Consider the following 27,031-nt stretch of genomic DNA (forward strand, 5'->3'; position numbering starts at 1 on the left):
GCAACTTTGCAAACCTAAGCTGTGCTGTCATGTTCTTTTTAGACAGAATAGGCTTTCCCCTGGCAAACTTTCCAAACAACTTATACTCTTTCTGTCTTTCTTTAATTGTAACACTGAACATACTGAGGCCAGTGGAGTCTTTCTGTTTGTCAGTTAATCAAATGCATTTGATTAACAGCACCTGGCTGCCGCTCACCCTTTTAGTTCCTATGGAAGCAGTCAGGTGTCCTTAGTTTTTCACGGGAAATCATAGACTGCTTAGACACTCTTTTTCACATGACTGTATGTAAACTTGTTCTCCCTGCTTCACTCCTCCCTGCATGTCTAGGCTGCCATGTAATGTGTCAGGTTTTTTTTTTAAGAACAGTGAAAGATCCTGACCTCTTACATGTTATTTGATTGTTTTACATTGGTAAAGGACACATAGCAAATGCATAGTTCAGGGGAAACATTAATTTCGTCATTTTAAAAGTACATTTCAAAATGAATGTTTTTTTCTGCCCTCATAACCTGTGGCTTTTTTTGTTTGGTTGGTTTTTTTAAACATCCTATGTGTCATTTCAGACTGTGATAATTTGATTATGTCATAGTGCATTAGTCAAATTTTAGATTTTAAGTATGTTGATGGAGGAAATTATGCAGCGATTCCACTAACTTGCAGGTAAAGACATTTTTGACTTTCTAGTGAGTGAAAATAATTATCTAAGGCAGGAGTGTCACACGTACAGCCAGTGGACCACATCTGGCCCGCCAGAGAATTTCATATGTCTAATATCAATGGCCCGTCAGTATGCAGGAGCAGGCAGGGGTGAGACTTTACATTGATAGGCACACCATGGAAAGACAGACTGTCATCATACCATTATGCGAAACAAGGAATAGGGACTGATGTTCAGTCGTATAGGCCAGGTACACAAGGAGACCGAAGTTGGATTTAAATGCAAGGGTGTCGGGAAAAGGTGAAGAAACGAGCGAAGACCAGTGGTGTGCGATACTGTAAATTTAGGTATTGATGATACCAAATAAATAGAGGGCCAGTATTGCCAATACCAATACTGATACCGATACTTTTAACTTATAAAGGCAGCTTATGTAGGGAAGAGTGCCATGTAATGATTTATGAGATCAATCATGATGAATTTGCAAATTCTGATTTTAACTACAACTAAATCACTGTGAACAATTAGTTAACACAACAAAACACACCCCTCAGCTTTTCATATATTTTGAAACTGGGTTTATTGAGACCTGGAATGTAAATGTTTATGATTTATGATTAAGCTGATGATCAATAATGGGTCAATGACTCTCCTAGGGACACTCCCAATAAGGCTTAAAAATCTGGGACTCTTCACCAACTGCTCTTAGGATTAAAGAAGCTTCTTGGACAAGAGATGAAATATCTTCAAGAAACTTAAAGAAGTCCAGTCGCTTTTCTTTCCAAGTTCCTTAGATTATTTATAAAGCACTTTGGGTCCTCTTCTGTTGTTTAAATGTGTTATAGGATATAAATAAAATAGACATGACACTCACTTTCAGATATTTTTCATAGTGCATGTTTGAGGTATATTAATTTATTTCCTAAAAAATGATCTATTTAACACAATTAAGTGGGCTACATGCTGAACTTAAAGGATTGAAACAAAGTATCGATTCTATTACGATAATATAGATCTGATACCAATACCAGCATTGGTATCTTTTATCGATATCTGGATCGATCTGCCTATCTCTAGCAAAAACGTAAAATAATCAGCAACTGGCTGTATTTCAATGATATCGGAGACTGCAAAGCTGAGTGCAGAATTTTAAAAAATTCAGAGCTGGATACAATGATACCCGTTTTTATTTTTAGCCATTTTCCATTGTGGAGGGCTAAAGGTTTTACACTTGTCCATACCTTAAACCTCACGTGTTGTCCCTAGTAGTAAATGCATAAAAATAAGGCTTTTAGGAAAACACTTAATAAACATTTGCTGCCTTGAAAAAGACTCAATTTACATTGCAGTAGTATGAATATTACATAAAATAAACTATATACAAGGTGTCTTTGAACAGGAGCGATTCATGTCTGCATGTAGCTTAGAGCCATTTGGCGCAGTGTCTTACAGTTTCTTACAGTTGAAGTCTAAAGAGTCGTGCTGACACGATTCTTTGTTTGTCACAGCAGATTTTTCTTTATCGTGTAGAAAAACAGTTAAATATGTAACTTCTTTATACTGACAGAAAGGGGAGTTTCACTGGTCGGGCCGCGATGTAAAATGAGTTTGACACCCGTCACTAAAGTATGAACATTTGACAGAAAATCGTCTTTGCCTATTAGGTTTGGCCTATCTACTACTCCGTAGAGAGGTGGAGCAGTCACGTGATCAGAGATTTTGATCGAGGAGTTCCTGGAACAAACAAAACAAACTGCAGCCTGGCAGCGGACGTGGCTGTCACTGCGTCTCACTCTCTGGGACGAGTGGAAATTTGATTTCTTATTATGTGAGCAGCAGCACGGAAAACCGAGAGCCGCTGGTAAATAAACAACTCAATAGAAACACCGCCTAACGGGCGAGTGGCTCGGCGTTAGCGTAGCTTAGCCTTCGTACAGTGTCACCAACTGTACCTCCGTGGGGCTTCGTGGTTTCGTTTTCCCCAAAATGTGCTGTCTGAATATTTTGTTCACGCTAGGTGGCCTGCTAATCTTGATATTCTCCGCAGATGAATCCTGTCAACGGAATATAAAAGTGTGTTTTGTTTACAGTCAGTGACTGTGTTTATCTTGTCAGCACAACCAGCCACGGGGTGCTTATCACAGGAAATACCTCGCTGTCTGTTCCAGCTAATGGTCGCCTGTTGTTTTTGGTATATTTAGATCACCTATAATGACTGCTCAGCTGATCAGCGGTTTTCAGGTGATCGGCATCATTTCCACCAGGAAACTCCTCAGTCAGCTGTTTGTGAGAGTGATCTGAGCTGTAAAAACAGCTGATGCGGACACGAACAGACACTAAAAATGGAGGCTGTGAGACCAAAGAAGAACAAAGCAAAGGCCAGCGGGAAATCTCAGGTGATTAAACCAAGTACCTTACAGGTATTCTTTACCTTCTTCTCTTTTCATGAGGGAATGAAGGGCCTTCAACGTATAAACGTCCCAAACAGAGTGAACACCCCAGTAAAATACATTTCTCTTCACATGTAGGGACAGTTGCAGGTATCCACTTCGATACAGACAGGTGACAAGAATGAAAGTATTGAACCCGTGAACCATCTAGAGAGGGGATCTGCTGCTTTCCCTTGACAGTTTATAATCACTCATCATGGGCATGATTGTCATTGTAGTTTTGAGCTTTTGTTTGTTTTTTGTTTTTTCGAACTGTTCTTTTTCAGGTTTGATGATTGTACAGAATACATCTTAAATGAGTTTAGAAAAAATCAAGAATTAGGTACACACACTTGAATTTATTTTAGATTTTCACTAATCCACAGAATGTCGAAATTTTACATACAGGCTCTTACATATCCAAATAATATTAGCAAATTACACCTCTACCAGACACTTTTTGTGCCTGTCAACAAAGATTCTGGGATAATTCTGGTTGAATATTTGACCACTCTTCTTGGCAGAATTGGTAGAGTTCATTTAAGTTACCTAGTTTCCTGTTCTTTTAAGCTTAGTCCACACATTTTCAGTAAGGTCAAGTTTGGGGCTTTTGGGAGCCAATTCCAGAAGCTTAATATTAACCTGCTTTATCCATTCTAAAACAAATTTGGATGTGTATTTGGGATCATTGTCCATTTGGAACACCCAGCATTGTCCAAGTTTCAGCCATCTAGCTGTCGATTTGAGATGAAGTTGAAGTATATTGAAGTGGTCCTCCTTCATTATTCCATCCACTTTGTGCAATGTACCAGTACCACTGGCAGCAAAACAGCCCCAGAGCATGATGCTACCTCCACAAGACTTGACAGTTGATACAGTGTTCTTCAGGTCGAAAGCTTCACCTTGACTTCTCCAAACATACCTCTTGTCATGTTGTCCAAATAAGTCAATTTTGTCTCATCTTACTTTAAAACCAGAGAGCATTTGGCCTCTCCATGTAGGCAGCTACAAATTTCAGTTGATCTTGAAGGTGTCGATTTTAGAACAGGAGCTTCTTTCTTGGTCGGCACCCTCGCAATGACAATGTAAAACTCACTTCACTGTGGACAGTGACACTAGTGTTCTAACACTTTCCCATTCATGGCAGAGCCACGTGAGTTTTGGTGGTTCCTGGGTTGTTGCTGAACATGCAATTTCCTGCCATCTGAGGGTAAAACAAATCACAAAGCAAAGAGGAACTATCAGTTATAGTCAGTCATGATCACTAGCGAGAAGTTGAGAAGCCATGGCTTTGTCAAATTAAAAGACACTGTAGAATCTTCAGCACCAGTTGTTAAAAGATTTAAGTGAATGTATGCATGTAAATGGTAAATGGACTGATTCTTATATAGCGCTTTTCTACTCTCCCGGAGTACTCAAAGCGCTGCATACAACATGCCTCATTCACCCATTCACACCCACTCATGCAAGCACTTCTAAACGCAAGTGCAAACTATAACTACATTCACACTTACTGTCATTCCCAAATGACAGTAACCCCATCCATGGAACCAGAGAGGTTCAGTAAATTGGTTTGATTATTTTGTAAATGATGTGAGTCATATGCTGTGGTTTTTTGCAGTGGCCAGGTCTCATCCCTGTTAAACCTTGTTGGGAGATTTTAAACTGAAAACTGAAATATTAGACACTCTGCCCCAGTCACCAAAACACCACACGAGTAGCTATCCTATGAAAAAACAGTTTGATCCCTGCTTGATCCTCCCAGAGACTTGGAGCATGTACCAATGCAAGTTGAAGCTGTTGTGAAGGCACTTTGTTTTTCCTTTTTCTTTTTTTTTTCTTTCAGTCTGTGTACTTTTATTCTTTAGAGACTGATAATAAATCAAATGACTTGCAAAACACATAAATTTAACATACCACCATGATCCAAACAACAAAAATATCCATGATTACAAATGCAGATTATTTTTTGGCACATTCATAACAGTGTTTGTTCTGTACTCACATGACTATGGTCACATGTAAAAAGCTGTTACACAAACTTGGTTGTCCTCCAAGGAGAAATTGATGTGTCATTGTTGATTTTTTTTTTCTTTTTCTTTTTTTTTTTTTGCACACAGCTGGTCAGGAAGCAGAAGCAGGCAGAGGAAGACAAAAGAGCCCCAGCTCCCTCAGCTGTACCTGAGGCCTCCACTTCTGACTTCACTGAGATCCCCCTGAGTCTGCCCTATCAGGAAAAGGAGGAGGAGGAGGAGGAGAATAAGCTAGAAACTGTTCAGAGTCCTGAAGCCACAGCACAGTCATCAGACCTGCCCTCTGAGAAGCAACAGGCAGAAAACACAGCATCATTGCTGAGTAAGACTCTACAGCCAAGTCTGAACTCATCAACAGTGACATCACAGGTCACAGCGCAAGAGTCCAAAAAGGAGGAAGAGGAGGCTGATGTGCAGGAAGCTCAGGGGGCTGGGCTTAAAATTGTGCCACAAACCACTGAGCTTGAAAAGGATGAACAGTCATGGAATCAGCTGTGTGTTTTAACTCAGTTTGAAGCTTCAAATGTCCCAAGTGCCCCAGCACTGTATCCGTCTCTTCCTACACTAGAAGAAGGTTCAGTGATACAGTTCTGTGGGGAAGCTGTGGAAACATGTGGAAAGGAACCTGCAGTTTTGGCACTTCCTGAGCAGGAATCTTCTCCTCCAAGTTTGCGGCCTTTGGAGTCCGTGGCCGACCTTTCTCGGAGCAAACTCTACCCAGAATTACCCAAAACAGCTTTAGAGGTTCAGGTGATCTAATGTACCATGAGATCAAATTTATTGCTAATGCTGAGTTTTATTTACAATAAAATGGTCTGTATTACTGTATTATTTAATCTTTTTGCTCTGTAGCCGTTCTCACTGGAGCAGCTGAGTGTTTGGGAGCCAGGCGGAGGGTTGCGAACATGGCTGGAGGGGGTTGAGGTTTGTGCAGCACAGTTTTGTGCTCTGGCGCGGCAGGAGAAACACGAACTGACTGAACTGTTGCAGAACTACTGGCGCTGCCGCAGACAGCTGACCCAGTCGCACACACAGCTTCACACACAGTCATCTGAGTGCAAAAGCACACAGAATCGTCTGTGGAGCTTCAGAGATGAACAGCTCACACTTCAGGTGTGTTTTACAAAACATCTATAGTACAGAAAGATCAAATGTCCCACTATTGCATTCCCACTTATAATTTCTATCCTACAGGGTGTGTGTGCAGACCAGACAAAGGTATGTGGGTATCACCGCTTCCAGCAGGCAGAGTTTAGTGAGAGTGTGCAGGCTGAGCTGAGAAGACTGTTTGAAGCTTGCAGTGAGCTGCTCCATCAAAAGGTCGTGCTGCATGCGTACACCACTCTGCTGTCACGCCTGCAGGTGGAATCATACCTGTACAGTCTTATAAAAGGTGGGAAGAATTATTTTACCTGTACTTCTGATATTACTAGTGTAAAATGTATGTGTTACATCAGTTTTGTCTGTTGCTGTCTCAGATTTTCAGTTAGATGGCCAAACACAGCCGTGTTCTCTCCAACCTCTGAAAGAGGCCATCAGCGTCCTGTTTAGTTTCACACGAAGAGTCCTTGATGACACACAGTTCCAGTCAGACATCCATCACTGGCTTGAGAGATTGGTATACACACAAACCCCAGACCATTTTTCAAACTTACTGCCCCAGTGGTCAAGGCAATTTGTTGTTGCAATCCTTCATGTGTTCCTGGTCTATTCTCCAGGTCGCCGTCCTGCTGCATGTTGGAGGGTCAGGGGAGCACCTGTACCTCCTGTGCCATCTTCTGTGCTGTCCTGCTGGGGTGGGAAAGTGGGCTGCACACTTCCTTCAGGTTAGTTAGGAACACACGCCTGTCATTTATCATTTTATCACATCAATTGCTATACATACAGAGGAGTAGAGTTCTTCTTTATTATCTTACCCAGATCCAAGTTTGGGGGAACACCTCTGGAGTTCAGCAATTTATGCAAGCTCTGGCCATTCTAATGTCACCTGCCAGGTAAGAATGCAAGTCTCTACATGAGTTTCTTCTTTTCACCCACTGACTGTGGGCTATACACTGCAAATTATGCTTTTGGCTTTCATGAGAATCCAGGTCATCTTTTTAAGGGCCAACAGTCTAAGATCTCAGAATGTGTAGCTTTTTTTTTGCTTGTTTTGACTCAGACATCGTGCAGAGTTCCTGGGCCACATGAAGCCGTGTGAGAGCCAGAGCTCAGGTGCTTCTGGACAAGAATCTGGCAACTGGACCTTAGTGGATGAAGGTGGAGAGGAGGTAAGTTTATTAATGTAACAATTTCATTTTGAAGAAAGAGGCACAGTTCACACTTCTTTTTGCAATAAACAACAACAACAGTGAATCATTTAAAGTACGAGGTGCAAGTTAACCATTTCAGATGTACATTTGTACCATAGAAATTGTAAACATGGCATGGCAATAAAAAGAAAATAGTTTTTATATCAAAAAGTGATCCAAATGAGTGAATATAACAGGGAATGCTAGTGCTTTGTGAGCTAAATTGGTTTCCCTGTAAGAAAAACAAAAGGAAATTTATATTTTTTAATTTAACGTCTCATGCAGTATTGTTAGCTTATTTGTGAAAATAAAATGTAAAATTATTATATAAAATATCATTCAGAAGCAACTGTAAATAAATGTAGGTACATTAACTCCTCACTGACTATTGTCTGCCCCGTAGATGGTTCCTTGGTGCCCTCTAGGTGAAATGTGGCCAGTTTTGGTGCATACATGCTTAAAAAATAAGAGAAAGCACCTTCATCCTCTTTTATTTTTAAGGTTTTATGTATCAGAACACATAAAAAAAAATTACAGGAAGTCAGCAGGTCGTAAAATTAGCACTCTTGTTCAGATGTAGCTCTACAAACCTCAGCCATCCTGCTCTTTTTTTAGAGAGGAAACGCTTTCCTCCGTAAACACTCCATGCCTGTTCAGTCTTCTCGTTGTACTGTCATGAACTTTCTTACTGAATAATGATGGACTTCTTTTCCCAGGTTAATTAGTAGAAACAAGTCCTTTTTTCTTTTCTTTTTTTTTTTAATCAATGCTGACGTCTTTCCTCCTTGACATTGTGTTAACACACCTGAACGCTCCAGACCAGCAAACTGCCAGAACTTTTGTTTTTATGAAGGTGCTCATACTTGCCGATGATCAGTTAATCAAGTGCATTTGATTAGCAGGACCTGACTGCTACTTACCCTTTCAATTCCTGTGGAAGCAGTGAGGGTCTGCTTGATATTTTTAGACACTGCTTCTCCATTTTAGCTTTGGTTTTGTTAAATAAACAATGACATGGTGTAGTGGGTCATCTGAGGTTGTATTTATCTTATTTTAGGACCTGCTAAGCAACAGGTCTTAAAATCAGATACATTTTCTATTATGTCTTGATAGATAAAATGTTAGACGTTAAAGAGGGTGTGCTTTATTTGTACCAAGAGTAAACAGCATCTGTTTACACATTTATTGGAAATAACCAATATGTTTTTGAGGAGAAGCATCAAAATGTTGTAGTCTCTGAAAATAGGGTCTCTTTTTCTTGTTTTCTTTCACCAGTTATGATGCAGGCGGTAATAAATATTCAGTCTGCTTGTTTGTAAAGAAGAGCTGTCACAGATTGTAAATTTGTAGAGAGTGCTTTTTAAAACAAAATGTTCTGGTCTGTCTTCTGATCTTGAGTCACATTAATGATCTGCGGAGAAATTGTGCTAAATGAACACCTATGACCATTTAAATAGCAGTCTGCTGGCTTAAAACCACAACTGCTGCTAGTACTAATGTGTTGCCTAGGAACTGTGGTGTTTTCAAAGCTTTTAAGAGTCACATTATTTTAAAAAACACATTTGTGATTTTTTTCAACATGTTATTACTGTGTACTGTTAAAAAAAAAAGCAAGTAGCTTCTGCTTTATATTTTGCCAAAAAAACAAAAATTTAAAAATGCCAGTCGTAGCATATTGCAAATACACGCAACATTTAGTAAGTCGGCCCCTAACGACATTGTTGTCTTCTGTGTTTAGGATGAGGACCCAGAAACCAGCTGGTTGCTACTATGTGAGGAAGATCTGATTTTATTGATTACCCAGTTCCCCTTCCAGCAGCTCTACTCATACATGCTTGGGATGAGCAAGCAGGGTAAGAGAGTCAGTCTGACCCATCTGTCTGTTAGTTTGTTTGACTCACGGTGTGAACTAACAGGTGCGTCGGTCCCCAGGTGTGTATGAGCCCCAGGCCTGCTCCAGTCAGAAGATGATGCGGGTGTTTGCTTTCGCTTCCTCGCTCATTGAAATTCTCGCTCTCGGTCTACAAACCTATAACAGATCCCGATACAGACAGCTAGTCAAACGAATAGGGCACATCATACGGTCAGTTCGCCAAGCACATAAGCAGCTTCTATGTCCTGACACTTCTCAGGCCATATCACAAAGTCAGAGGATGCATTAATAAAATGTTATGTTTGGCTCTCCCCCAGAATGACAGTTTGCTATGTGAGTGATCACTGGGCCCAGTACGTGAGTGTGACTGATGCCGCTGGATCTAGCTCTCAAGTACACTCTCTGTCTTTGGAAAAACTGCAGTTAGAATATGATCATCTTTTCCTCCGAGCTGTTTTACATGTACTCAGAAACAAAAGGTGAGGAGTTAGCCTCAAGTTTCCATTTTAACTGGGAGCAATTTACTTTACAGACTTTGATATTTGATATTTATTTTGTGTGTTCATCCTCTACAGGTTGGGCATTTGGCTGTTTATGTCTGAGATGCCATATGGGACTTTGTCCAGCTCCATGCTCTGGAAGATCCTTTATGTTATGCAGAGTGCAGAGACTGCAGGGCTAGAAACACTCAGCACAGCTGGTGACACATACTCCTGCGTTCAGGCTCTCAGAGGTACAATTAAACACACATAAGGTACACAAAATTTTAGCTTTCACATCCTTAAAACTTGCCTGTTGAATATGTTAATGCTCAGAAGTGTCCACTCAGTTTCATCATCATATTAAAAAGGAACTTTTTAAAATATCCCAAAAACATTCAATTTGAGCTTTGAACAAACTTTTTAAACTCATTTTCTATTGTACTTCTTTCCTGGATCTAAAGTTACATCATGTCGGTCTTCTTAGTCTGGAGTTGTCATTGTGATTTTATTTTTTCTCTCGGATACAGACCCACAGCACCAGGAGAGTTTTGAACAGTGGCTGTGTGAGGTGAACAGCTCTGACGGCATCTCGCTCCTCACTGCATTAGCACAAATGGCGACACCCACTCAGCACTCTGACTCAAAATTCATCACCACTATAACTCTCCTGATTTACCAGGTAGGGGGGGGTAATTTTTCTGAAACTAGTATCAACTTTGTAACACAACACAATTCATCATCCCTGATTAGGATCTGTACTGTCTCTGCCTGACATCCATTTCCTCATTTTTGCTTCAGGTCTCTTATGTGAGTGTGTCCACCAGAGAAACCTACTCCAAGGTGGGGAGGGAGCTACTGGCCGCTATAGCAGCAGCCCACCCATATGTTATCTCGGTGCTCCTTGAGAAACTGAGGGACACCATACAGACTGTGGGAATGGTTGGTATTGTGATTCCATATTAAAGGTTTTAGCTGTACATAGTTTTTAGTCATCAAATGTTTAATTTGATCCATGTGACACTCGTGTGTTTTTATTTGCATGTTTCGTTTGTGTGTAGGTGGCTTTGTACTTGTGTAAAGAGCTGCCTCTGAGTCTTTGGCAGCCACGGCAAGAAGAAATATGCGTGATTGGAGCGTGGCTCCTTCAGCATCCTCTGTCAGCTGTAGAGAACCGGCTGGCCTGTGTCATCCTCGAGGGTCTGAACTGGGGGTTCAACACTCAGGTAGAGAGGATGTTTTAGACTCCTGACAGTGCATTTGTGAGTTTGTCACTACCAACCTTCACTAACCTTGTTTCCTTATGTAGGATGGCTCTTTGTTCCTGCCTTCAATTCTCCACAATGAGGTGGCACTGCTGGTGGCTGAAGCCTATCAGAAGTACCTTACAGACAAACCATACAGTGGGCTCATATCAGAGGGAATCAAACAGGTGACACATTTACACTTGCCTCACATCTGCTGATGTCTTTAATGCTTATTTCTGCATTACACATCATTCTCTCTCTTTCTATCTCATTTCAGGTCTCTTACCTTGCAAGTGTCCTTCGTTTGGGCGTATCTCCTGAAGCATCCTTTAGTCAGTGGGCATGGCAGCTGCTGCTGAGGCTGAAGCTTCATGGCAATTCTCAGAACCCTAAAGGAGCCTGGGTAGTCCCTGCTTTGGCATCCAACCCACCTCCAGAGCTTACACACTCTCCTAGCATGCACTCTGTTCTGAGGGCTGTAAAAGCAGGCATACCGATTGGATGCTACCTGTCCATTGCAATGACAACTGTGGGACATAGGTTTGTATTCACACACTAGGAGAACATTTACGGCTGACTTACACATTGTGGATGATTGAACTGGTTAGAGATGGGTGTAGTTTTTGGAAAACTCAGCCTTATTTTACCCAAGAAAGGCAAAAACAATTTGAAAATAATTGATTGATTGATCAATTGATTTATAATACTTTATTCATCCCGAGGGAAATTGGGTTAAGGCTGCCAGCCGTGCCAGCGCCATCTTACCCTTCCGACCATACTTACATTACACAAACATCACATGGGGAAGACAGGTCAGAGAGGTATAACAATGGAAAATGCACAACATGAGGAATACAAAGTAGGATGAAATAATTTAACACAATTTGACATACAAATATTCATCAATTAATGTTGCAAATAGAACTCTTGCTTTTCAGCAAAAGTGTATCAGAGGTTAATATAGCTACAGTATATTATGTAAGGTGTAGATGCGTGAGGTTTCTAACTAGTTGTATGGCAGTCTCATGTATAAGTTGAATAATCTTGTGTGGATTTTGCCTTTATTTTTTCAGCCTGGAACATTTCTGTACTGATGGAGTTGGCTTGTTGAAAAGTCTGATTCAGTCTCGCCATCTGAGAGCTGCTGTGCATCTGTTAGATAACATCCTACCCCCAACCTATCCTCTTAGCTACTACCTGCTCAACAATGCTCAGTAAGAAACAGGCATCCTTCGTAACATATGTAAAATCTGCAGCTATCTCGAGCACTGACTTTATTCCGACATCTCTTGTCTTTCTCTTTGTTAATGGCAGGTTTGTAAGCTGTATTCAGTTGTTCTTGCAGTATGACAGCGTGTGTCCTCAGGGCATGACGCAGCAGGTCACGCATCGAGTGGCGCCACTTCTCACTGGAACCACTTATGGAGACAACGTCCGTCTGCTGAACAGTGTCATTCAGGTGCATGGTGAAACTTTTGTGCATGTTGTGTGCAAGATTCCTGAATTTATATGAGAAACGATGAAAAAAAGTATGGAAAAGACATAGATTTTAATTATTAATTATTGTGTGTCTGGGAAAATGCAATAATGTGCATTTATTTTTTGTTGTTTAAATTACTATGAAACAGTAATTAAATTACCAAGTATTTTCCTCACCCTCAACATTGCTGCCCCTCTCTAAGCCTTTTCTGGAGGTTTCTTCCTGTTAAAAGGGAGTTTTTCCTTCCCACTGTCACCAAATATTGCTCATAGGGGGTCATCTGATTGTTAGGGTTTTCTCTCTATTATTATAGGGTCGACACCTTATAATATAAAGCACCTTGAGCTGACTGTGGTAGTGAATTGGCACTATATAAATAAAGTTTTATTTAATTTAATTATTCGGGGTAGTTGAACAAATTTTGAGCCAGCTAAACCATGTTAGAAGGGGTTTTGTTTTATTTTACTTTTTTTATTTATTTTTTATTTTTTTACATGTAAACACACTCAATAATTCAGTCCTCATTACTTTGGGACTCATTACTCATTTTCTAACTCATCTTTCAGAGTCATGTGGTAGAAAGTTCGAAACCAGGCCTTGTTGGAGCTGCAGCAGTTCTGGAGTTTTGGGTGGGAATTCTGACTCAACAGAACTTGTGGTACCGAGACAAAACAGTCCTGTTCCTCATGGATCAGATCTGCTGCGCTGCCTTCACCTACCACCAGGAGGAATGTGTCCAAAAACTCCTGTACCAGCAACATAAGGTATTTACAAAGTGGTGTTTGATTTGCATGATTTAGCAATCTCTGAACTTCACATTAATATTTAATGAGACACAAACCAAACAGAGCGGGAATAAGGTGAGGAAAGCTAATTAGCAGCAATGTTTGGGGGGTGTTCTGTTTTTTTTACTGTTTTTCATACTTTCTGCAGACTGCTTTGGGTTATCATGGAGACCGGGGTCTGCTCTCTTCTCTGGTTGGCTGGATTTCTGGAAATGCCACACCCTCCTTCATCGAGGGTCAATCCTTGAGTGCTGAGGTGAGAGACAACAAGGCAACAACAGCATGTGTAAACACAATTGATGACATTAGTAGAATTCTCCATCCTCACTGGCCTGTTAATATTTATGTTTTCTTTAGATCTGGTTTGCCTGGATGGTGCTGAATATGGAGGGTGTGTTTGAGGAAGATTCTCAGCTGAGGCGCTGTGTTGAGCATGAACTCCTGTCAGAGCCTAATATCTCCCCCGAACAAGCCTTAAAGGTAGACAGTTTATCAGTAATGGGTTCATTATCTCATTACATGATGTGACATTTTACATCCTTCTTCAGAGAAGATGTACTCTATGACCTTTGAATAAAAGTGAACAGACTATTTGCAAAACTAAAGAGCAGAAATATCATAGAAAGTACTTAGGATCCTGGTCTACTGCTGTTCAATGATTTGGAGTGTTGTGTTTAGATAATGTTAACAATATTTCTGTTTCTGAGCCAGAAGGCTCAACAGAGGCTTAAGTTGCCGGTAGCCCCGTCTCTGCAGAGGCTTCAGGTATATCGTTGGGCATATCAGGCCACAGCTACACCACCTGATCACCCCCTCCTACCCCTCATCTGGCAGAAATTCCTGCAGCTCTACCTTAGACAGCCTGGACCTGAGTACGGGTATGATAAACATGCTCATGAGTTATGATCCCCAGTCAAAGCAGAGAATAGGCAGAATCTGTATCTATCTGTCCATGTGTCTCTAACAGGCTGGCTGCAGGAGGATGTATCGGCAAGAGGTTTTTCCAGGCCTCTTCCCAGGCTGCTTTCCTCCGAGATCTGAGGCAGAGAATACAGGAAGTGTCTGACTTCCACCACGCTGCCAGTCAGGCCCTCCGGGTACTCCCACCGAACACACCCTCATCAGACCAGGGTGACGAAACCCCCAATAATCCCGGACCACCTTACCTCACTTCTCCTCAGCTACATACAGAACTGGTCAGGTAAGGTGCTGATCCTGACACAGAGCTTTTATAAAATCTTCCTTGTTTTTTGTTTAAAGATATTCCATATATTCCAGGCTATGGCAGACTCTAAATTCTCAGCTGCTTGTTTTTTTGTCTTCAGGTTGTTTGGAGTATTTGCTGTGTGGCTGGATGACGAGACTCTGCAGAAGCAAGAAGTGTATCTTCCCTCTCTTCCTCCAGAGTATGAACCACACAGACTGGCACAGGTCATGCAGCGGCATCAGGTGAGTATAATTTTTTTTAAATATATATATTATAATATAATATTCATTTATTAATTGTTTTTGTTTTGTGGTTTTTTTTTGTTGTTGTTTTTGTAGGAACTTTGGCTGGAATATGTGGACCAGGAGCGTCTACAATATGATCAGAGGGAAGTTTTGTCTCTTTGGAAGAAGGTGCAGAATGAGCCAACATTCCTCCAGACTCAAACCTCTGGTTTCACTGACTACACCAGCCTCAGCAATGGTACGGAGCCAACCTTTATAGCCAAACAATTAAGCAGGGGTTAATTAAAAAAAATATATATATACAGATACCAAAAATGCAATTCTGTAAGAAGTTTATATACTGTGTGTCAGCTTCAGAAGAATAAATAATATATTCTCTGTTCGAGATATTTTTCACAGGAGACATTTTCACTTTTTATTTGTTAGTGTTTTTCCTGCTATTACATGTCAGAAACTCTCCTGTAATAAAGAATTGTTCTCTTGTTGATTTAATTCCCTTTTCTCCTTTGTCCTTGAGACCAAAATTATGTAGACCAACTGTACACAAGTGTGTTTGTTTCACTTTTCATATGTGCCACAATCTACTTCTACTTCCAAATCTAAAAATGCTTGCATTTGATGTTGTCTTAATTCAGCAAGGGAGCGTATCCTGTCCAATCTGCAGAAACATCCAGTTCCCCGTTTAGCTCCTGAACTGCATAAGCTGAAGGCACCAGTACCTGAAGTGCCTACCGCCTGTCTCACTGACTGTAAAGCTGCTGCTAAACTGTTAGAGCAGGACCTCAGCATTTTGCAAGATCAAGCCAGGTATGTGTAAATCATAAAATAAAAGCTTTTATTCTGAATTATCTATAAACATAAACAAGCCGCATGCTGATTCCCAAATACTTTATCTTGGCACCAGGATTGCTGTAGCACGTGAAGCCCAGCAGGTGGCAATGGAGCAGGAGCTGCTGGAGAGCCTTCCTTTACTGTTTAAGAACCGACCAGAGCAAGTCACCATGGCCCTGGAGTGTAAAGGGAAGGGTGGACAGCCATGCCAAGGAGCTGCAAACATCACTGTCACAGTAAGACCTCTCACACTGCAGGCTAGCCACGTTTTAAGTTAGAGCTTTGGTATGTTTTATTAATCTGTGTGTGTGTGTGTGTGTGTGTGTGTGTGTGTGTGTGTGTGTGTGTGTGTGTGTGTGTGTGTGTGTGTGTGTACGGGTTCGTACTATCCTGGTGGGGACCAAAATCTGACTTTTACTATCCTGGTGGGGACTTTCTGCACCGTGGGGACCAAAATCCAGGTCCCCTCGGGGTTGAAAGCAATTTTCACACTCAAAATGCGGTTTTACTGTCAGGGTTACAATTAGGTTATGGTTAGGTTTAGGGTAAGGGTTAGGGTTAGGCATTCATTTTTAATGGTTAGGGTTAGGGTAAGGGGCTAGGGAAAGCATTATGTCAATGGGATGTCCCCACGAGGATAGCAAACCAGACATGCGTGTGTGTGTGTGTGTGTGTGTGTGTGTGTGTGTGTGTGTAAATTTGTAGTGTGAGCATGTGCAGAAGCAGGAGGCAGTGCAGACTCAGATAACATCACTGCGCAGGGACATCAAAAAGCTTCAAACCGATGCTATGGCTCCGCCACCTGAAATCCTGGCCCAGGCTGCTGTTCACACTGAAAACTTCATCACGTCAGTACAATCAGATTTTATATCATTCATATCAAGATGCATTATATAATGTATAGAATTTTCCATTTGACATATATGAAGGTAGATGGGGAATGTCTTGACTCACGTGCACCTTGTTTCATGGTCTTAGGGCTTTGGTGAATATGCACAAAGCACAAAAATCTCCTGCAGTCCAGAAAGTTGGTGTGTCTGCTTTTTACAAGGTGGTCTCCTTTGTATGTGAGGACACGCTCCGACATCCACCAACTCGTCAGTACCTGTCTTCATGTGTGGAGGTACTGGGACAGGTGTGTATATGCTCTAACAAATACATGCACATATTGCAGAGTAGCAGTGTTTTTATTTATTGTTGTGTGGAATATATAAGTACAAAAAATGGGTATTTGAGCCAGCTGGAGTACTAGAGAATAACCCTAACCACCTTGAATAGAGGGCATAAAGCATTATTGTGTACATAAAGAACACACATCATAGATATGTTGGATGGATTAGCTGCGATTAACTACTCAAATTAAAGTGTATTGAATTTTGTGTGTAGGTATTTATCCAGGGAAATGCGGAGGAGTGTGGCCGTGTCCTGAAGACTATCCTGGAGCAGCGGCGGCTTTGCCCTCTCATTTCCCCCTTCTTCACTCCCAACGCAGCGCCCAGTCAGCTGGTGTTTCTCTACCAAGACGTCGTGACATCGCTGTCCCTCGACAGCGCCGATGTCGTTTTCATGCTGCTCACTAAGGTTAGTCCACATGCAAGTGGAATGGAGAAATGGGATGTATACGCCGCAAACCACGTGCCAGTTACAATGTCCACTTCTGACTCTTTTCCCCTGCAGTTTGATTTGTCTCAGTGGCTGAATGAGGCCCATCCCGTGTTTTCGGAGAGGACACGTTTGCTGGAATTGGTCCATGGAGCTCTCTGCGTCTGCGGCCGAGACCCCGAGCCTGAGTTTCTCACGCCTTTTCACCTTTTCACCAAACACTGGACCTGGCTTTTACGCCATCATTTCCCCGACCATTACAGCGATTGCCTTCGCCTCCTCATGACCAGTGAGTTCATCTATTCTAAAGTGATAAATTGCGATTACCCTCGATTTTTTTTTTGTCATTTCTTTCTCTTCAGTGTAGTAAAGAATGAAAATTTCCTTAAGAGACATCTTTCTTGGACTCTTATATTAAACAGCCATTTTTCCCTTCTTGCACATCACGTTAGACCCTGACTGCTATTTATTTTAGAAAATAAATCTAAGAAAATGCATTAATCTTCCTGAAAGGATGCAAGTTATGATTAAACTGATTAATGAAAAATGAAGTCAGTTCATTTTGAACAACAGATGCAAATTTAGTGTCCGTGTCAGTGAGTGATTCATCATTGTTTGGTTTTTGTTTTTCTGGTTTTTGTTAAGAGATTATTCCAAATGGAGCCGCTGATCTCAGCTGTGATTACAGAACTAATCAAGAATAATCAGTTTGGGTGTTTTGTTGGGAACTTCTTCAACAGAAGGATTTTTTTTAACCTCCTCAGGCTCATCCAACCAGCTGCTCAGTCCAGAGTGCTGGAAAGTGACTCTGCGAGTGCTCGGCTGTTTACCTCCATCCCGCAGCACCAAGGGCAAAGCTGAAGCAGCTGTGTGCAGCACTGAAGTCCCCACCCGTGGTGTCGCACCCCCAGCCTCCCCCTACAGGTCCCCCATCACCCTCTCTCCTCAGCAGGTAGTCTTGGCGTTGTAAATATGTGATTCACATCTCTATTAAGAGTCAGCATGCTGCGCGTTAAGCCGAAGTTTCTTGCAAGATGCTAGTTTGTGTTTTTGTTCAGTTTTATGACACTTAAATCTTCGTTTTTGTATTTTATTTGTTGCTAACAGGTGGATGAGACAGTCGATTGGCTGAGTGACTACTTTTTACGAAGTCGTATCAGTAAGACGGACCTCCGCAGCTTCGGCCTCTATGCTTCCTGGACTCCCTACATCGAGGATGTCGTTTCCTTCTGGGACCATTTGATCAGTTGCCTCATCAATGTGCAGCTCAACAGCTGCGCCCGAGAGTCAGTAGGCAGCAGCAAAATAATGAAAGGTAGCTGCAGATTATTAGCTTACATTCATGTCAAACCTCTGATCATTTATAGAGTTTAACCTCTAGTTTTGTGCATATCGATTGTAATGCATCATTGTGAAAAAGAAATATGGCACTCTCACAGCTCTGCAGGACCTGCACAGTAAGACTGTGAAGTTATTTAAGCCATGGATCTTTCCTGTGTACGCTGGCGAGGGCGGGTAAGTGTCCCACATCTCAGACAGGAACAAAGATCTGCTATCAGTTAGCAAGAGTTAAAACAGATGTGAGCATAGACAGAGCAAATTTTAGACAGGGCAGTAGTTTTTTGTTTGTTTTGTTTTTTAAACTCGGTGTTATATAAGCTGATCTTTCTTAGTTTTCTTAGTTTCTTTTCACAGGGCAGTCATTAAAGGTTATAGTCATTACTTAACTGAATTGAATCTTTCAAATCTCTGAATCACACTACACATTACCCAGAATAAAGCACTGCTGTAGCATTATTCAGAAAGAAAAGAATGCATTAATTATTTATTGAATGGCACACAAGAACGTCAATAAAGTATGTCCTTTATATCTCATTGTCATTAACAGAAGGGACCTGATAGGTGAATTTGCAGTTTGATTCTAATTTTAGAGGACAAACCAAGAGTAACAGCAAATTATGGACAAATAATCTCAATAACTGCATCTTTATCTCAGTAACATCAAGTGTTACCCCTGGCTGGAGACGGATGCGAGTGCAGCAGGATGTATGGTTGGCCTCTACATTCAGATCACTGACCTGCTTCATCACAAGTTCAGAGGCAAGTATGCACAAGTAACAGTTTAAGCTGCAGTGATCTTTGTATTCTGTGCTGTAATAACACGGAGAAGCTAGAACCATAAAGGATGTGTTTACTTACACTCTGTGTGTGTGTTTATGTTGCAGATCGTCTGCTGCCTGGTCAGAGGGGTGCTCTGTGGCTGTGTATGATGCAGTACTGTGAGAGCTGTACCTCACCACGCACACCGGAGTACCTGCTCTACTTGTATCACACACACCTACGCAGCCTGCCCTGGAGACACCTGCACCCTGACACTAAGCTCATGGAGCAGCTCTTCAGTGTGAGATACTTTGCCCCTAGACCCCTAACACCTCACACTGATTTAGACATGTATGTCACAGGGAAGCTTGTTAACCTGAGACCATGATCCTTGGCCACAGCTTCTATTAGTAGCCTGCACTCACAGAAATACAGTCACAGCTCCTTGTTCCTGGAAAAAAGCTGTGTCTCAAGGCCCCTATCAATCAGTCTTTGAAGGCTATCCTGTGGAATCTATTAGCATAGATAGGATACTTGAATTCATAATAATAAAGGTCTGATTTAAAGATTGAAAATAATGCATGCTTATCTGTGAACACTGAAGAGTAGCAGAAATTGATATTGGAAGCATGAAGAAGGTTACCAAGCAACCTATTACATTATTCAAGCTAATATATTAAACTTTAAACACTTTTGATATGTGTGCATCATTATGGGGTTTAATACTCCTACTGAGATGTTTAATGATTTATCATAAATAAATGCATCAGTGTATCGATATTTACACTGTTATAGCTACTTTCACAGTAACAGGAGCCAAAAATGTGCATTTTACATTTACCTTGCATTAAGCAGATGTTGTAACTGATACTTTGAATACAGTCCAAAGCAAAAGGGTTTGATTTGTTTGTAGTGTTTGGTGCTTTTTCGATTACTTGCGCTTCTTGTGCCTACAGGTGGAGAGAGGAAGTCCCAAGAGCTGCTTCCTGTTTATGGGAGAAGTGTTATGTGAAGTTAACTGGGTCAGCGTCCTGAGTGACCACTTACAAACACCTCCCGGCTCCACAACATATCCAGCTGTGTCAGAAATGGCCACACAGAAAGAGTCGCACACCATGTTGGTCTACCTGCTCTACATGCTCGTTTTTCTGGCAAAGGAGGAACAACTCCTGAGTCAGCAGGTGAGTTCAGGCTAGTGTGGTATCACATCAGAATCAAGAATCAGACCCTTTTTCAGTCATTTTTCTTTTCTTTTTTTTCCTATTTAACCTCCAGGACTCACCTCTGTTCAGTCTGCTGGTTCAGTCCACATCTCTACCCTGGCACAAACTGGACCTGTCCTCGTACCAGAGCATTCTGGGATACGTTAGCACCCACTACCCTCCCTCTTTGCTTCTCAGTGCTGATTCTGCACCTCAGCTGCTGCTGAAATCACTCCGTAGTGCTGCTGGGCTCCACCCCTGTCCCGGTGAAGCTCCACACCAGGTGAGACGTTACAGTCCTGTTTGTTTTCTGCATCAGATTTGTTAAGGCGCCGTAAACCTCTTAAGGCAGGCTAAACCAGCAAATGGATTACTCTGAGAACATTTCAACTCTTGCTTTTGACTTGAACCAATGACAGAAAATTATAAAATATAATTATTAGAATAGTATTATGCTGTATAAAATATATGGCTCGTGTTGAAGAATATAGGAATTTTTGAACTACTTCTATTTCTGTCAGCATCTCGAGTTCACTAAACTGGCATGCCTGCTATAAAAGTGCAAGGTTTGGAACATACACATGAAGCTTAAACTTAAGCAGTTGCAGCTTTCAGGGAACTCAGGATGTAAGTCAGAGCCTTGGTCTGGGGCAGATTGACAGGAAAACTTGCGTGTTTCATGGCAGAGCTCCTTGACCCAGAATCCTACCACAGAGCCACTGTGCTGTCCATAACACTCAATCTGTGTAGTTGCTTTAGATGTATGTTTGCAGTACGACATTTTATACATCATCTGATATTTTTCCCAAAATATCCAATGTCCAAAAAAATATATTGGCAAGCTCTGTACAATCCTTCTAACTTTACATAGGACTGTTTCAGGATCTAGCAGAAATACGTGGCAAAAGCTGTGAAAAAAAGAATACATTTAACATAAAGCATGAAACTCACTGTAAATGTAAAACAGACATATTTTACTTATTATCTACAAGGTTTTCCTCTCACAGTAAGGAGCAATAAACAGTTCCTCACTAGTCTTAAAAAATAGTCCAATTTTGTTTGACAAAATGCGGTCGTTTACTTCCATTTATTGTGGGCTTGGTAATTTGGGGCTTTTAACAATTTTCTTTAAACAGTTATTTTCCAAGGGTGGAATTATTGTACAGCATCTTTAATAACTTTTTCAAAAAAAAAAACAAGAATAGGAGTTAATGATGTAAAATAATCACATCCATTTTCGGCCTGAATTCATTTATAGTGTTTCATCTGTTGTGGCAGTCAGGAACCTTTAGTTTACCGAAAACCGATATATATTTTATAGTCAACAGTATAACAACAAATAAAAAAAGACGAAAAAACCCTACAATTTCTTTCGGTTTTTGTTTTTTGTTTTGTTTTGTTTTTTCATATCAGGAAGAGACGCTAAAGGCTGGAGCCTACATTTGCTGGTGTGTGCAATCTCTGGTGACTCTGGAGCAAGGAGGCAGCATCACCCTCACCAGCCTGGAGGCTCAACTGGAAACACTTTTGGAGAGCATCATAACCTTCAACCCACCAGGTGAATTGTCCTCACCGTCTTGCTAATCAAAATCTTAAACCATCAGTAAAAACAGTCTTCTATAACAGAGATGTCAAACTCATTTTACATGGTGGTCCACATATACGGCCCACTTTGATCCTAAGTGGGCCACACCAGTGAAACTCTCCTTTCTGTCAGCGTAAGAAAGTTTAACTGAGCATTTAATCTCTCAAATATCTAAATATAAGAAAAAGAAGTGCAGTGAATGCAGTAAATGTAATTGTAAGAAAAAATGTGTAAAATTTCAGTAAAAGAAAGAAAGAGTCTGTTCGCTCGCAGAAAATATCCTTTTGCTTTTTACTGTGAAGCTTTTTTATAAAAACAGGACTTTCTATTGTAAAAAATTGTTAAAAAACAAACAAACAAAACAAAAAAACAGGAACCTTTATGTGATTTTAATTGGTTTTTTAAATTGGTGAATTGCTGAATTACTTTGGTGTAGTATGATTGGTCATGGGGCAGGTCTTTATCAGTAGGAGAAGCTGCTAAACTTATAAAAATACAGTTAAAAGTCCAAACTGCATGCCCTCCTTCTTTTTTTCAAAGCTGGGCCAAATTGGAGTCCTTGCCAGGCCAATTCTGGCCCTGGGCCTTATGTTTGACACTCTGTTTCTACAGCCTTATTTCTACTCCTCCCTGTTCCCTTTCAGAGGTGGATTTGGAGCAGAGGCACATGGCGTTCTGCAGTCTCTTCAGTGATGCTTTGGCTTTGCTCAACGGCGTGGGCGTCTCAACAGGCGAGGCACTCGCTGCCCATGTCATTACCTGGCTGGACAGGAAGGGGAGGGGCTTTCCAACTCTTCCCCTTCTCACAGCCTGCTCCCGTTGCCTTGCATCAGTGCGACACATGACACGCATCATGGAGGCATGCATTACAGGGTACTTCAACCATGGTAAGTAACAGTTTAGGGTATGCGGCCCTTTACTTCAGTGCTACCATTTCCCCTGAAAGTTGGTTTAGTCCTTTTCTTTTTAAAACATTTGAAGAGAACGAGAGGATGTCTGATAATTGACTAAATTTGTTTTCCACATCCGTGATTTCAATTCAGCCGAGGAAGAGTCTGTAGGGTGGGGACCTGTGTTGGCATCGCTGCAGGTGCCCGAGCTCACGGTAGATGACTTCCTTTCTGAGAGCCAATCAGGAGGCAGTTTCCTGACGCTCTACGCCTTTATTCTGCAGCGTCTCAACAGTGAATACACAGCAGCCAATGAGAGGAGGACTCTGGCTCTAATTAACACTTGGACCAATCAGGTCTTTCCTAGGTTTGTCCCTTTCGCTCGCTCTTGCGTAGCATGTAGCGTTTGTCCTCTGTGAGCTGTAAACATATGAACATGTTTCATTTGTCTCTAGCGGTCCGGCTGATGAAGCCAAGCTGTTTCTGTGGTGGCACAAATCCCTGAATCTTTCAGCGGAGCAGCTGCAGCCACAGGCAGGCCTGACTGAAGTATCAGGTGTCGTCTTGGGCCTGATGAGGTTTCAAACTAGGCTGCTTCAACTGGGAGAAGAAAGACTGAACTCTGGCCTGCTCGGAGCTATAGGCCTTGGAAAAAGGTCTCCTGTCTCTAATAGGTGAGCTGTCTTGCACATTATTAGTAAATCAAAACACCTGTAGCCCATAAAGAGTAAAAACTGTTTATGTATACAATGCTTTAGGTTCAGGGTGGTGGTACGCAGTCTGGCAGCTTTTCTGTCCATTCAAGTGCCATCAGAGAGCGAGCTTCGACTTCAACCCACCACTGACTTGCAGCTCTCTGCAAAAGCACAGCAAGTATGCAAAAACCTGAAGTGTTTCATTTTCTAGTTTGTAATTATCACCTAAAAATAACTTCTTTTTTTTTTCCTTTCCGATGGTTTCAGATGTTGGGGACGCTGGAAGCCATGCCCAGTAATAAGCAGTACGCCGAGTTAGAGGACTCTGTGAATAAGGCTGTCCAGTTCATTCGCTACCCAGGACATTGTCTCAAAGATGGACCCCGGCTGCTGGCCCTCCTAGCTAACCTCCTATACCCCGACCTCAGATACCTGCACATTATCCGCTGACTGTGAACTCACCTTCTACCTGAGAGTAAACAATTGTTCCCTAGAGTCAAAAATTCTGAAGGAGCACAAAAGTTTTAAGTGATGAAGACACTTGTTCTGAATTGCCTTTTTATTGTGTCAGCGGGGGACTTGTGTGACAGAAACTGACTCATTAAAGCTGACTGAACATTTGTGAGGAACAAACCTCTTGACTGCTAGAGTACAGTGAAGGAACACAGATCCGTCAGAAGTTTAAGCAATCATGTGTGCTAATCTTTGACATTTAGGCACTTTATTTTCTTCTGATGTTCATGCCTTGTTGCTTTTTGCATAAGTTGCCTGTTGATTTTCAGCTCCATCGGTTCTGTTCTTGATTTGAGAGGATGTTGCATGTATTTATTGAAGTAGAACTCATGAATCAGAATTCAGCAGCAGGCTCTGTGGGTGTGAGTTTCACACCTGTACATGGAATCTAACAGGAAAAAAAGATGAAGGGTCCACAGATTATTTAGAGGATGTTAAAGGACTCATTTAATAGACCTATAGGTTTCGTAGTACCTTCTTAAAATAGGGTGTGGGACATACCAGGAATGCTGGTAGTTGGGGTTCATTGCTTGACACAAGTCTTGTTTTTTGCTGCTGATGCTTGCATATCCATGATCCACAGTCTGAAATATTTCAATCCAAGGTACTGTATACAGTAGGAGGTGATCATGTCTAGTAACAGCACATTTGCCAGTATTATGTTCATTTCCAGCCAAAAGTGCTTTCCTTGTTCTGCCAAAGAGATGTTATTTTCATCTGCTCAGCTACTTAAACCTCCTTAACCGTGATCTCTGGTTGTGTCATCAGTGTCCGTTAAATCCAAAACTACAGTCTGGAAAAGCGAAGTACAACTTGTCTTCCTTGTAGAATTGTATGTGCAGTGTTATTCAAATTGCTAATGGTATAACGAGGTTTTAATGCTGTTGAAGCTAGAACAGAACTGGACAGCTTTCTCACTTTAATTACTCTTGTCAACTCACCACTTCTGTTGCTCTGTGCCATCTCAGTAATCATTGAGCTGCACTTCAGCAGCCTGCAGCTCGCCTTATTGCTGGTATTATGTGGTGACTGTTAATGTCAAAAGCATTTCTTTTTTATGAGTCAGTGATCAGGAATGGGTCTGTAAGGACTGCTGCAGGAGGTGTACTCCGTAGCCAAGCAGAACAAAAGAGACATGACTGCTCAATAAAGGGAACTGAACACCTCACAGCTGGTATTTATCAATATAACGCAGCAATCTGGGACCAGATGTTGCACATGGAGCCGCTGAAAGCACAAAAAGGACAGGTCCAGACAGCAGTTAGAGGTACAATGCATTGTTCAGCCTCTACAACAAAACAAAGTTGTCTTTATCTTCACTTTCCGCTCATAATGCTCCCGACGGATAGACTTAAACTGCATCTTCCTCGTCAAAGAAGGCAGTTATGACAGAACCTATTGTGGACTGATTTTCATGGACAGCCACATCCTCCTGTTCTCTTCATATGCACAAAGTAACAATACATGCCCACCACTAAAAAAATGTTTGAAAAAAGTACTCTTCCCCTATAAATAGAGCCTTTAAAAAGCAGGGGGTGTTGAAAATGAGCTTTTGTGTGCATGCATACATCCAGCATTTGACACCACCACTTCTGTCTCAGAGAAAAACCTCTCTTCGGGCAACTGTGGTCTCTATGGTTACTGGAAGGGTGGAAGTGAGAGAGGAGGTGGAGAGGACGGGAGAAAAGAAGGGGAGGTGGGAGATGCTTGCAGACACTCGCCGTCTCCTCTTGGCTCTCGAAAACGGCCTTCGGCGCGTTCTGTGAAGCCTTCGGTGTGTTTGTCTCTCACCGTCTAATTCGACCTTCTGTTCTCCCGTCTCTCAGCTCAGGTGGTGAAGTGCTGTGGAGTGCTCGGTACTTATGTGAGAGAGTTTGCTCTGGAAACATTAGCCTCATAAAATTTCTCCTCCCAAGCCCATCCAGCGTGTCCTCCATCCCATCCGGCCCGCATACACATGCACGTGCTCGGCGGGACCCGTTGCTGATATTCTTAGCAGACACATCACTGTCTGGCAGATCCCTGTGTCACCATGGAAACCCAGCATCACCCCGTTTCGGTGCACACTCAGCATCAGAGGAGCACGTGGATGAGCTCCCAGGCAGTCATCAATGGCTATTAGTTTGCAAACAAACACACACACGGTGCACGGCAGCAGAAATGTGACTCTGTTCTCTGAAAGCTCACCAGTTATGCAAGACCTCCTGCCTGTAATAAATAAGAATAGTCGATTGTGTAACCAGTTCAGTGATTTGGTACAGACAGATGCGGATCTTCACCTATCCGGATGTTGCATTGCAGTCAGTTTCAACATGTTTCAGTGGCAGTCACATTCCCAAGCACGAATAGCACTCCACCACTAACCAGTTGTTCTTGTGGGACAGCTGCACTGGCTCGAAGTCCCTCCCCGCTGCCAAAACACACACACACCTATCCAGACGCATAGGAATGTCTCCCCAGTGCCCTGCACAGCTATACGCCAGTTCTCTTCGTGCTTGCTTTATTTTGAATGTTAAGCGTGTGTGAGGACATGCATGCACGCGTGTGTCAGACAGACTCCTCCATTGAGACGCCCACTTTTCTCGCACCTCCTCGCCAGTCCAGTGGGGAGTGATGACTCAAACCTAAATGAGCCTTTATTTCTCTCTCATTTTCTCTCCCCGTCTCAATTCGACAAGAAGCGTTTCACCCTGCTGGGTGTACCTTCCTGTGCACTTAACGCTAAAAGTCATCAATAATGACTCAGACCTCCACATTACATGCAATTTTCTTCTACTTTTTTTAAAGCTAGGTAGGCTGCTCCTTGATCTGATCTGCACAAAGGAATATTTTTCCTTTGAGATGTGATGTGTGGAATGAAATCTCCCTGCAGTGAAAGACAGAAA

General features: G+C 41.9%; 1 protein-coding gene across 3 annotated transcripts; it reads left to right on the top strand.

Annotated features, from left to right (window-relative positions):
• The first annotated feature begins 2,389 nt into the window (after positions 1-2,389).
• On the top strand, positions 2,390-25,314 carry epg5 (ectopic P-granules autophagy protein 5 homolog (C. elegans)). 3 transcript variants are annotated; one of them, XM_063489070.1, is made up of 46 exons: positions 2,390-2,732; positions 2,861-3,055; positions 5,209-5,871; positions 5,974-6,234; positions 6,316-6,514; positions 6,600-6,739; positions 6,840-6,947; positions 7,042-7,115; positions 7,283-7,391; positions 9,151-9,265; positions 9,345-9,495; positions 9,603-9,764; positions 9,861-10,018; positions 10,295-10,446; positions 10,566-10,706; positions 10,826-10,990; positions 11,074-11,196; positions 11,289-11,551; positions 12,085-12,225; positions 12,326-12,470; positions 13,058-13,255; positions 13,425-13,532; positions 13,634-13,756; positions 13,988-14,154; positions 14,244-14,477; positions 14,602-14,725; positions 14,822-14,966; positions 15,364-15,535; positions 15,633-15,795; positions 16,265-16,407; positions 16,538-16,694; positions 16,946-17,140; positions 17,237-17,450; positions 17,926-18,113; positions 18,269-18,476; positions 18,601-18,676; positions 19,158-19,261; positions 19,387-19,562; positions 20,218-20,442; positions 20,537-20,746; positions 21,877-22,021; positions 22,693-22,935; positions 23,092-23,305; positions 23,394-23,612; positions 23,697-23,811; positions 23,901-25,314. In XM_063489070.1, the coding sequence occupies exons 2-46, from the start codon at positions 3,002-3,004 to the stop codon at positions 24,081-24,083; spliced, it is 7,773 nt and encodes a 2,590-aa protein (XP_063345140.1). In that variant the 5' UTR covers positions 2,390-2,732; positions 2,861-3,001; the 3' UTR covers positions 24,084-25,314. The 3 variants fall into 3 exon arrangements, with proteins under 3 accessions (XP_063345140.1, XP_063345139.1, XP_063345138.1); XM_063489069.1 differs by having other exon boundaries at positions 2,390-2,520; XM_063489068.1 differs by having other exon boundaries at positions 2,390-3,055.
• The last annotated feature ends 1,717 nt before the right edge of the window (positions 25,315-27,031 follow it).

Source organism: Pelmatolapia mariae, linkage group LG12 (genome assembly GCF_036321145.2).
Source record: "Pelmatolapia mariae isolate MD_Pm_ZW linkage group LG12, Pm_UMD_F_2, whole genome shotgun sequence".
NCBI lineage: Eukaryota > Metazoa > Chordata > Actinopteri > Cichliformes > Cichlidae > Pelmatolapia > Pelmatolapia mariae.